At 46.7% G+C, this 12,700-nt stretch overlaps 1 protein-coding gene across 9 annotated transcripts in view; it reads left to right on the forward strand.

Annotated features, from left to right (window-relative positions):
• LOC146357895 (NACHT, LRR and PYD domains-containing protein 12-like) overlaps positions 1-12,700 on the forward strand; it is an 81,904-nt gene that overhangs the window by 63,925 nt on the left and 5,279 nt on the right. For all 9 annotated transcript variants that reach the window (XM_084824354.1, XM_084815832.1, XM_084807659.1 and 6 more), the window contains 3 exons: positions 2,156-2,326; positions 2,523-2,693; positions 11,046-11,216. In XM_084824354.1, coding sequence (XP_084680480.1) covers positions 2,156-2,326; positions 2,523-2,693; positions 11,046-11,216 — 513 coding nt within the window. The remainder of the gene's footprint in view (positions 1-2,155; positions 2,327-2,522; positions 2,694-11,045; positions 11,217-12,700) is intronic.

The raw sequence follows: 12,700 nt of genomic DNA on the forward strand, positions 1-12,700 counted from the left end.
ATGATTATTAGAATACAGATGAAGAGTTGAAAAATGGGAAAGGAAGGAATACAGCAATTGAGAAGGGGGGGTGGGGGGGCAAAGAACAAGGCAAGGAAAGTACTATATAGAAAGGGAAGACTAATATGAGTTGTTGAACTGAGAAGGGCTGGGTGGGAAGGAAGAATTACAACAAGTGAAGTTGCGGTAACGCACGCACACAACACAGAACTCTCTCCTCCTGGCTTGCAACCAATTCTCTCTCACAGTGAAACAAAAGCAGAAAGATCTCCTGTTATATAGAGAAACACACACACACACCACCGCCACCACTGTCGTTGATTGGAGACAGCTGGGTCAAGTTCAGACCTAATTTGGGAAGTACAGGTGCCATTCGCCAAGGCTGGTCATTTCCCCCCTCCCTCCCTCCCTCCCTCCTCTTCCTTCTCTCCCCCTCCCGGATCTTTTGCAGCTTGATACATTTAGCAGACAAGCCGTCTGGGCCCCAGAAGCACTCCAGAGTGTTCCGAGGCACTTTGGAGTGACCCTACCTGCTTCTGACCACTTCAGAGTGATCCTGACCCACTTCGGATCTGGACCAAAGCAGCCCTAAGCACCCTGATCTGCTTCGGGATTCAGACTCGGCTTCGAAGCAGCGCACAGTCCTAGTTTTGATATAAAGGGCAGTGCAATGCATAATGTGAGATATCCTTTCCCAGACCACAGATACAGAGCCGTAGATTTCTTGGAACCTGCCTATATGGAAGCTGCCTATATGTTCCATCCAAGAGTGCTGTGGGCATGGTTTGAAAGCACAGTTCCATAAATGAAGTTTTCAGAGAAGCAAAAGTGAGGGTTTTTAGGTCTTGGGCTCTTTCCTGATCCATTTTAAACAGACAGCACCTCTGAGAAAAAATTGAAAATTTAATAAGGTCTAAGTCCTCGTTATTATCCAGCCCGTATATTCGATCTCTCAGCTTATTTTTGGCTCCTGGAATAGTGGAAGCATCTGGTGGTAGATCTTTGGAGACTAACAAGTCTTCACCGGACTTGGCCCAGCCACGCTTCTTCATTTGTTCTCTCAGGCGAAGTTTGGGGTGGTTTTCCTCAGCCATATCTGAGACCCTCTTCTCACACAAGAGGGCTGCCTGCTAAGGCCCAGCTTTGGCTGAGACCAGGCGTGTCCGTGTTCTGTTCTGTATATTCACAGACTGACTGTTTAATGCAGGAATGTGGAGCCTCTTTCAGCCAGAGGGCCGAATTCCATTTTGCAGAAGCTTTCAGGGGTCCAGTGGTGGGTTGGTGCCCAAGGCAAAAGGAGCAGGGCCAAAATGCCGGCGTGTTCTAGCACACACGCTCAGTATAAGCCCTGGAAGCCACGGAGCTTTCAGGGCAGAGAGAGACAAAGCAGGATACCAGGACCAGGCAAATGCAGCCGCCAGAACAGGTTTGTTGTGTTTGCCTTTAAAAAAATGTTGGTGAATGGTGGAGCCCAATACACCCGGGGAATTTGCAGTGGTACTGCACCTCATGCATGGCACAGCACATGATGTTACCCCCAGTCAGTATCAATCCCAGGTTTTGTCCCCATAAAAACTGCATTTTTACAAAGTTGTTTTGTGATGGATTTTACAGCAGCTTCCCTGCATTTTGGGACTCAGTGTATCCTAAAGTTGTGATTCAGCACTACCTGAAGGAGTGGGGCTGGGAGGAGGAATGGAAGAATGGAAAGTTGGCTCCAGTGAAATGGTTCATCATCATCACCATCATCATAGCCAAAGTTAAACACTTCAGTTGGAGAGGTCTAAGCCAATGAAATGGAAGGGCTTACCTTCAGCAGGGTTGTGCCCTGACCTAAAAACACATTAAGGATAGACAAATACTGACCCCCTTTTCTTGTGTAAAACCTTCATATATTTTCTTATTTCAAGTAAAATAGGCAATTCTATTTTTTCCCCTCCTACAAATTTTCCCCCCTCCTATGTAAATCAGCATGGACAATAATGTTTTTGGTAAGCTACACATTTTCATTGTGAAAATTAAAACACCGACAGTTCAGATGAATCATTGAATTCACTGCCATTATTTTGACTCATTTTGTTCATTGTTATGTTTGAAACCCTGTTCTGTTCCTATCACATCCATCACTGGCTCCTTTTCTGGCTGTTTCCTGCAGGTTGTGTGAATGTCATTTGACAGGAGCTTGTTGTGGGGATCTTGCTGAAGTCCTCCCTGAAAACCAGAGGCTGAAAGTGTTAGATCTGTCTCACAATAAAATAGAAGATACAGGAGTTGAAATGCTGTGTGAGGGGCTCAAACATCCAGACTGTAAACTAGAGGAGCTATCGTAAGTCACCAATACTTTCTTTTCAGTTTGACTTGTAGAACCATTTCTTGTCTATTTAACTTTAAACATAGAAAGGCATTTTTAGTTTTAACAAATATTTTAATCCACTGTTTTGTTTTATATGGTTCACTGTTGTTTTTGAAACTCTATTCATATCACATTCATCACTGGCTCCATTTCTGGCTGTTCTTTGCAGGTTGGATAAATGCTCTTTGACAGGAGCTTGTTGTGGGGATCTTGCTGAAGTTTTCGCTGTAAACCAGAGGCTGGAAAAATTACTTTTGTATGGGAATATAATAGAAGACACAGGAGCGAAAGTGCTGTGTGAGGGGCTGAAACACCCGCAGTGTAAACTACAGGAGCTCCGGTAAGTCATTAGGGCCTCCTTTGAAGTGTGATTCATCTCGCTCTCTCTTGACTATCCTACAATATGCTGCTTTGGATGCTTAAATGAAAAACATCCATGATTGCATTGAGCTGTACAACAGTGGAGAGAGAGAGAGAGAATGCTCTGATTGGATAGTTCTTCTACCACTCGTTCTAAACTGTCTCAGAATCAGCCCATTTCCAGCTAGTTGCCTCTCAAGGGCATTTTCACTTTAGTTTTCAGCACACATGCGGATTTAAAGTGTTTATTTATTCATTGGAAACATTTCTATAGAGCTTGTTGTAGAGATCTTGGCCAAGTTCTCAGTAAAGTATTTATGGAAATGTTGAGCAACACCAGGGCCAGGACAGAATCTTGTGGCACCCAACTTGGCTCTTTTTTCCAGGCTAACTAGGAACCATCAGTTAACATCTTTTGGGTAAGGTCCCTCAACCACCTCCAAATGCACCCCACAGTAGCAGCATCTCTAGCCCAGATTTTACCAGCTTGCCAGCAAGAACATAACAGGGGACCTTGTTGAAAGCAGTGCTGAAGATGTGCAGTCTCTACACAGTTCCCCTGATCTACCAAGCTACTAACGCTTTCATAAAAGGAGATTAGATTAGTCAAAACATTGTATTGTATGTAACTAATAGCTAGGGCTGTGCATCACTTCAGTTCCACATCTGAATACTGAAGTGGATTGGGGTGCTTCGGGGGTGTCTCGGTGAGATCCAGAGTGGATCAGAACAGCACCAATGCACTCTGAAGTGAAGCGGGTCACCACAGAAGCGCTTCAGTCCACCTCGAATATTCGGAGCTATTCTGATACCTTCTGAAGCCCAGACAGCCTGTCTCCAAATGTATCATGTTGTGAAAGATCAGGGAGGGGGAGAGGAGGAGGAGAGAGGAGAGGAGAGGAGAGGAGAGGAGAGGAGAGGAGAGGAGTGGAGTGGAGTGGAGAGAGTGAGCTTTGGTGAATGGCAACTCTAGTTGCCAAATTAAGGCTGAACTTCACCCAGCAGTCTCCAATCAGTGACAGTGTTGGGGGGGGGGGATAGTGTATATATCAGAGAGAAAAGCCTGTGTTTGTTTCATTGTGTGAGAGGGAGGTGGTTAGTGGAGGGAGCTGTTGGTTCGTTAGTTGGCTATATCTCTGGTGTGTGTGAGTGTTGTACTGCAGCTTTGTTCTTATTGTTTCCCACACAGCCCTTCTCAGTTCAGCTATTCCCTTACTTTCTTTTTCTAAATTATTTATTTAAAAAAAACCAAAACATTTAGTTGCCTCCTTTCCTTGCTTTGTTCTTTGTATCCCCTCCCTGCCCTTCTGAATTATTCAACCATTCTTATTAGTTTTCTCTTTCTTTCTTTCTTTCTTTCTTTCTTTCTTTCTTTCTTTCTTTCTTTCTGATTCTTTATAAAAAAATACAAGAAAAATTTAAAAAGTAGTTTACTTTCCTTGCCTTGTTCTTTGGCTCACTCCCCACCCCTTCTCAGGTCAACTCTTCCTTCATAGTTTTCCAGTGACATCCTTTAAAAACAATATATATATATATATATATATATATATATATATATGTATGTGTGTGTGTGTGTGCGTGCGCGTGTGTGTGTGCGTGCGCGCGCGCGTGCTTTCCTTTCCTTTCCTTGTTCTTGACTCTCCCATCCCACCACGCTTCTCAATTCCTGTATTCATTCCCTTCCCATTTTTGAACTCTATATCTTTTCTCTCTCTCTCTCTCTCTCACACATACACACACACACACACACACACACACTTTCCTTTGCTTGTAGGTAGTTCTGTATTTGCTTTTCTTTTGCTCTCGTGTGTCTCTGTGTGTGAGCTTGTGTTGTGGTCAAGCAAAGCACTACACACGTCCACGTTTCAAAATACAGTGGGCAAAGCACTACACACATAACATCTATTATTTAAATAATACTACACTGTGTGGCAAAGAAAGCCCAGTATGAGGCATCTTCAGGGTCTTGGCATTGGGGCTGCCTGTTGCCCAGATTTCATGCACTCCTGCAAACAGTGAACTCTTTGCCTGCCAGCCAGCCTGTTTTCCCAAGGAATGTGTATTCCATTCAGCCAAAGAGAGTCTGAGGTCATCCACTGTGAAGCAGGATAGGAAAAGGGAGGGGGGTAATCTGCACTTCAAAGAAACCTACGGCAGAGATTAGGGATCGTAACCTCATCCTAACCACTGCTGAAACACCTAACTTTTCTGATGATTATCCCTTTATGACTTTTGGTTTGTGTTTCTGAGAACAGCACATTTTATCTGTGTCTAACACAAAAACTACTTGGCCAAACTATCTGACATTTGGCAGGTGCGATCCCCTCCATGGGAATCCCCTCCACAGGTCCCCAAACTTCATGCAGTTCTGTGGAAACAGTGAAAAGTTAGAGCTCTTTGCTTTGAGAGTTTTTGTTTAAAAAAATCAAAATTCACCTGCGCCTCGCATAAAAGGTTCTGGGCCAAACTGTCTGAAATTTGGCAGGTGGACTCCCCTCCATGGGGGCTGACAGTTCCCCAGATTTCATGCATTTTTCATGAAAACTGAAAATGTTACGGCCATTTCTGTTTTCCAGTGAAAGTCAATGGGAAAACGTTAACTTGGAATGATTCAGATCTCTCAATCTCGCTTCAGATCCAAATCCGAAGCGGAGCGAATTGTGTCCAAATCAGTCCGAAGTGAAGCAGGATTGTTTCAGAAGGTCCGAAGCAGCTTCCAAAGTGAAGTGGGGGGGTCCGTGCACAGCCCTCCTAATAGCCATTACAAACAACTTAACGTAAAACATCATGTAATAACAAAACAAAAGACGTGACTCACATTTACAGATCAGCTGCACAGTCAACTGCAATAGAGGTCAGAGTGACTGCACAAATATTTTTCACAGCTTTAGCAAACAAGGCTGTTTTATATGTGATATAAGGATCACAAGCTGACAAGTAACCAGTAAATCTTCACCTGGATACTTTTACCCTGTAAAGATCAAAACCTGTCCTAAAAACCTCTCCCTGGGGTTTTTATATAAAGGACGATGCAATAAATAATGTGAGATATCCTCCCCCAGACCACAGATACAGAGTCATAGATTTCTTGGAACCTGCCTATGTATTCCATCCAAGAATGCTGTCGGTGTGGTTTGAAAGCGTACTTCTGTAAATTAAGTTCTTACAGGAGGAAAAGTGAGAGTTTTTAGGGCTAAGGTTCTCTCCTGATCCATTTTAAACAGACAGTACCACTGAGAAAAAAAATTAAAATTTAATAAGGTCTAAATCCTGGTTATCATCCAGCCCATATATCCAATCTCTCAGCTTATTTTTGGCTCCTGGAATCATGGAAGTATCTAGTGGTAGATCTTTGGAGACTAACAAGTCTTGACATGACTTTGCCCAGCCACCCTTCTTCATTTGTTCTTTCAAGCAAAGTTCGCAGAGGTGGTCCTCAGTAGGGCTGTGCACCGCCTCATTAATGTGAGCAGGTATGAGGCAGGTGCTGATCACCTTTATATACCCCCATGGGAATATAAAGTTCAACCTGCACCCGCCTAGCAGACAAGCCAGTGGGCCAAACTGCCTGGGCTTTGGGGGGTGCGATGCCCTCAATGGGGGCTGGGAGGGGCCCGGGTGTCACGTGCATGCGTGGAAACAGGGAGAAGTTACAGCTCTTTGCTTTGGGAGTTTCTGTGGAAAACATCATTAACTCCGCCTAGCACAAAAACAACTGGGCCAAACTGTCTGAAATTTGGCAGGTGGCCTCCTCCCTGAGGGGGTGGAGAGGTCCCCAAATATGCCTGTATCATAAAAACTAAAAAGGTTATGATCGTTTGTGTTTTCCCATGCAAGTCAATGGGAAAACACCAAAAACAGGCGATCCAGACATCTGAATCTCGCTTCAGATTCAGATCCGAGTTGAAGCAGACAGGGTCCGGATCAGTCCAAGGTGGATAGAGGTCGCTTCTGAGGATCTGAAGTGGCATCCAAAGTGGATTGGGGGTCCGTGCACAGCCCTAGTCCTCAGGCATATCTGAGATGCTGTTCTCATACAAGAGGGCTGCCTTCTGAGGCCTGGCTTCTACTGATACCAGGCCTGTCCATGTTCTTTCTGCATGTTCACAGACTCTGTTTAATGCAGTGATGTGGAGCCTCTTTCAGCAGAAGGGCCAAATTCCATTTTGCAGAAGCTGTCAGGGGCTCCCTTGGTGCCAAAGGCAAAAGGAGCAGGGCCAACATGCCGACATATTCTAGTGCACACACTTAGCATGAGCCCTGGAAGCCACGGAGCTTTCAGGGCAGAGAGACACAAGGCTGGATGCCAGGACCAGGCAAATGCAGCCGCCAGAGCAGGATTGCTGTGTTTGCCAAGAAAGAAAGAAAGAAAGAAAGAAAGAAAGAAAGAAAGAAAGAAAGAAAGGAAGGTTGGCGAATAGTGGGGGAGGATGGACTGACAGAGACAGAAAGGAGAGGGGAGGAAGGGAGGGGTCTGGATTCACTGTGGGGGATGGATGGCTGCCCCCCTGCACCCTGTATTTGGGGCTGTGGCTGCCTATTTCCGTGGCACAGCTGACTAGATGGTCTGAACAGTTTGCTATGAGCAAAAGCTGCTGCTTGTCTTGACAAGTCTGAAGGGATCACTAGCACTTATCCTCAGTAGATATTTGGGATGGCAGAGAAATCCGCTGCAGATTCAAACCAGCCCAGATTCTCAAGAATCCGACCTGCAAAGTCCGCAGCGGTCTGCCCCGACTCACCTCCGGGACCATCAGATTTCCTGCAGGGCAGGTCTCCTGCTCTGGCGGTGCCACTGAGGCCCTTCCTCCCCGTGCCGGTTGTCAAGGGCTTCCTTAACAACTTGCATGGGGGAGAAAGAGTAGCCAGGAGGAGAGCCACCCCACGACAACTGACAGATGCGGTAAGGCTCTAGGGAAATCCGCGGAGGCCCAAGAAGACCAGATTTCCCCACTGCAGACCGCCCCCCCCTGGACTGGACGTCACGAGGTTCGCCCACCCCTAGTAGGTATTAGTCTACTCCTCCAGGAATACAGAAGGAAAACCTTTTCCTGAGGTATTATTCACACTAGGAGGGAAGAAGAGGAAAGAGTCTGTGCTCATCCCCTGATCCCACAGCCATTGCTGCCTCTCCTGGCCATCTCAACATCCTGGGCAAAGAGCAGAGTGGGGGGATCTCTCAGTGGCCAGGACAGGCTAGTGTCAGGATTGGTCCCTGTATGTGATCTCAGATGGATGCAGAAGCCAGTCTCCCTTGCCACTTCTGCTTCTTACAGGGAGACTGTAGCTTTCTGCTGCTACTCAGGACAAGCAGGGCTTAATGTGAGCCAGTGAGAGGCAGATGCTGATCACCTGCTCACATCATCTGCAGCCCCCTGTCATGGCTACAGAGGAACCCATACACCTTCATCCTTTTCTCAGTTCCAGCCCTTTAAGCCAGAGGAGGCTGAGGCTAGGGATGGGTGAACTCACTCATGCCCTCATTGCTTGCCGCCCCCCTGCTGGCCACCTAACCCTGCTCGCCATATGCAGCAAACTACTGGGCAGTAGGGGTGTATGAACCTCACTCACTATTACGGGTGGTGGCATCCGCTGGGGGGGGGGAGGTGATCCGTCCTTCCCCCCGGAATCCTGCCTGGCTGGCTCCGCTCTGCGGCGAGTCCGCAGAGCCACTGGCCCGGGCCCATCCGCAGCCGGACTGCCGTCCGCTGCCCGGCTGCTGCAGCCGCAAATGGCGGCAGGCATAGCGGCCACCATTTGCGTCCCTACATTAGGCTGTGATAGGCTATGTAAATGTCCCTGCTCTTTGCCGTGATAGGCTACGTAAATATTTACGTAGTCAATCACGGCCAAGGGCAGGGACGCAAATGGCGGCCGCTACACTGGCCACCAATTCATTCTGCAGCCCGGCAGCAGATGGCTGTGGAATGAAGACAACAACCTGGAGCAGCCGCCACCACCAGGTAGGGTCCGTCCCGGGGAGATTTTGGGGGGTGATGGGGGTAGTCCATTCCGCCATGGACTCCAAGGGGCCTCATTGGAGTCCGTGGCGGATTTCTCCACTATCTCTACTGGGCAGTCCATGAGCACATGGCATGTGGCCTCCTGTTCATTCACCAAGCTGCCATTTTGCAGGAAATGGCAGCTCTTTCTTTTATGCAACGGGGCTTTTATGCAAATAGCAGCCATAAATAAGCCCATTTATGACTGTAATTTTGTGTAAATCAGCTTGTTTACGGCCACCATTTGTATTAAAGGCTCCCTTTCCGTTAAAGAATAAGCTGCCATTTTCTACAAAATGGCAGCTCAGCAGACCAGCGGGGATCACCATGCTTGCCTCACTCAGTGCTCATGGAGTTGGGCAAGCGTGGTGGTCCACACACTGAAGTCCAGGAGGCCGAGAGGGGGGATGTCTGCCAGACTCCATGCCCTCCCATACTCCCATGACATCCCTAGCTGAGGTCAGGTGGGAAGATTTTTCATGGCAGTTTCCTTGAGAAAGATGATTGCCTTGACAGGGTGCCTGGCCCTCATTCACCCAGGTCACTCGACCTGGATGGCAGGAAATGCCAGTGTGTGCTCTGTTCTAGCCATCCTTGAGGCAGTTGCTGGGACGAAGTCCCCACCTCATCCCTCACGTAAAACGGGATCTGAACCTTTTATTGCCTTACCACCTCATGCCTAATTGCAGGGAGAGAGGGAACGGCCTAGTGAAATTGGAGTCAATTTCCAATAAGCAATTGGAGTTGCTTATTGAATTTCCAGAGTGCAAAACTGTCTGCACCCGCTATCTGTGAATAGCACAGTAGCTGATGGGCTGGCTTCCTGCTAAAACAGGCAAAAGTGCTTTACTATGATTTGCTGAGGGATATCTTCATATATTTCTCACAGTAAATTACTCTCCCATGGTAGTTTAAAATTTATTTATTTTATTTATTTATTGCATTTATACCCCGCCTTTTTTCCTCTTGCAAGGAACCCAAGGCGTCTTACATTCTCCTCCTCCTCTCCATTTTATCCTCACAACAACAACCCTGTGAGGTGGGTTGGGCTGAGAATCTGTGACTGGCCCAAAGTCACCCAGTGAGTTTCCATGGCCGAGTGGGGACTAGAACCCGGATTTCCCAGCTCCTAGTCCAACACTCTTCCCACTACACCACACTGGCTCTCCAAAATTCTTCTGGAAGTAACTCATTGTTGACCATCCTGCAGTAGTTGCTGGTGCAAAAGCACCCCAGATGTGGGTTGGGTGGCAGGGAGCAGAATTATGAACGATTCAGGGTTGACATCCTAGAATGATAGAACAGTAGGGTTGGAAGGGGCCTATAAGACCATTGAGTCCAAACCGCTGCTCAATGCAGGAATCTTAGTCAAAGCATCCCTGACAAGTGGCTGTCCAGCTTCATCTTTAATGCCTCCAGTGTGGCCTCCCTAGGTAATTGGTTCCATTCTCGTATTGCTGTAACAGTCAGGACATTTTTCCTGATGTTCAGCTGGAATCTGGCTTCCTGTAACTTGAGCCCATTATTCCATGTCCTGCATTCTGGGATGATCAAGAAGAGATCCTGGCCTTCCTTTCTGTGACAACTTTTCAAGTACCTGAAGAGCGCCATCCTATCTCCCCTGAGTCTTCTCTTCTCAAGGCTAAACATGCCCAGCTCTTTTAGTCTCTCCTCATAGGACTTTGTTTCCAGTCCTCTGATCATCTTCGTTGCCCTCCTCTGAACCCTCTCTACTTTGTCTGCATCCTTCGTAAAGTGTGGCACCCAGAACTGGACACAGTACTCCAGATGAGGCCTAACCAGTGCTGAGTAGAGGGGAACTAGTAATTCACGGGATTTGGAAACTATACTTCTATTAATGCAGCCCCAAATAGCATTTGCCTTTTTTGCAGCCACATCACAGCCTGAGAAGGATTTAAAAGAATGGCTGCCATAAAAACAATTATTTGTGTCAGCTCTTAAGGTCTTTGAAGCACTGAAGTTTTTCAGACATTCTGCCCCCCCCGCCCCATCTAGTAAGCCAAAGCTTGAAAGGGAGCTGTTTCCTCCTTTCTGAGAGTCCTCCTTGGACCTTTGCACGCTCAGCCAGCTGTGATCTGATCAGCCTCTAAGCATTTTTCCAGAGTGACTGCAAGGAGGAGCAACTGCTTCCAGAGAGCAGCAGGCAGGCCCAAACCAGCTCTATGTTCAAGGCAGACACACATAACTGGATAAATATTCAAATTCATCTTCACTCTCTTACTCAATTTTGCAGTGACATGCCTCTCAGCAGGGAGATGGGAATTAACAGAACCTTTGTGGTTCTTTTCTTTTGTCCTTACTTCCTACAGTCTGTATAAGTGTGGCTTGACACCTGCTGTTTGGGAAGACTTCTCCACTGCTCTTATCACTAACCAGTCCCTGACTAAACTGTCTTTCTTTGATGTTGCACTGGGAGACTCTGACAGGAAACGTCTCAGTGATGCACTGAACTATCCAGGCAAAAAACAAAGGAAATTGCGGTAAGTTACCTCTGCCTGCCATTTAAAAGTAATGCCTCATGATGACTGGACACTTTGGAAATTCTATAATAATGGATGTTATATCAGAATCTGGACGTTCTTTCAGGAAAAACCAGTTGTTACTAGTGTTGGCATCGTGGAATTGAGGAGGTGGCTAAGAGTATCTCATTGGAAATATATTCTAGGATAGGGTTGGACATGGGGATCAGTCTCAAAGAGAGTCTGGAAAGGTTTCACTCTTACTACCTTTGGTGGTCTGTCCAGTTTTGAGATCTAAGTCCTGCCTCAGAAGAGCACACCTGATCCCGCTAGAACGGAGGTGGGCAATACATGGCTTGCCAGCCGCATGCAGCCCCCTCCCCCCCGCTCCCACTGCTGTGGTGATTTCCTTGTAGTACGGAGTTCCATAATTCAGTTTTCCTCTGGTTTAGTTTACAGACATTATCCCTGGAAGTAACATGACGGTGTTTCCTGGAGGCTTGTGTTCACATCCTGCACTAACGTGGGTTCTGTCTAAAAAGCAACTGGACTTTTCTAAAGAGCCCACGTTATAGTAGGATTTGATCTCTCTCTCAGCCCGGGAATATTGCCGTGGTATCTCCAGAGTTAGTGGCCTTATTCAGGTCCTCTTCACCTGGGGAGACTAAATGCACGAGGAGAAGGAGAGAGCGCTCGCCCTGCCCCCTGCCCCTGTCATCGTGTCCATCGCCCTCTCCTCGTGGAAGGCGTGTTTCTGAAGAGGAGACCTCCTGGGCACATGGAGGCTCTCCACGCAACCGAGGATGCTGGAGATTTCAAATGTAATTAATACAAATTAAAATTAGTCCAGATTAGCTAAATAGGGGTTTAAATTTTATCCTGTGGGATTTCTCTTTCATATTTATTTTCATATTTCATATTTATTTGGAAAAATTGAAACAATGTCTCAAAAATTAAGAGACTCAGCCAGCTGTAAAACATACAGAGGAGTTTTCCAGTGTGCTTCAAGGATGCGTTGGTCTAGTTTGTAACAGAAAGTAAAGACACTGACATTAGCGGTATCATGGCAGTTCCATTGCTGCATGCTGCCTTGGGAGGGCTCTTGCCTTGAAAGGCAGCCTAGAAATATTTTAAATAAACAAAAAATGACTGGCGGGGGGGTGGGGTGGGGTGGGGGGTGCTCAAACCCTATACTAATGTAGGTTCTGTCTGTAAAATAGTGCACTTCTGAACTTTTCTCAAGAAGAACAGGGCTTATGTTATTAATAATGTGAAATCAGAGTGAATAAGAAATATATATACAACCCAGTATAACAACAACACGGTGATTTCCTCGTAGCAGGGAGTTCCATAATTCATCTTTCCTCTAGTTAAGTACAGACATTGACTCTGAAGGTACCATGACAGTCTTTCTGGGGGGCAGGGTTCTGTTATGGAGTTGGGCCATTGCTGAGTGTTATCAATCTATAGTGCCAGTATTTAGGAAGGGTTTGGCTGCCAGTTAA

The sequence above is a fragment of the Heloderma suspectum genome, chromosome 1 (genome assembly GCF_057233095.1).
Source record: "Heloderma suspectum isolate Gila_16-S chromosome 1, 16-S_ref, whole genome shotgun sequence".
NCBI lineage: Eukaryota > Metazoa > Chordata > Lepidosauria > Squamata > Helodermatidae > Heloderma > Heloderma suspectum.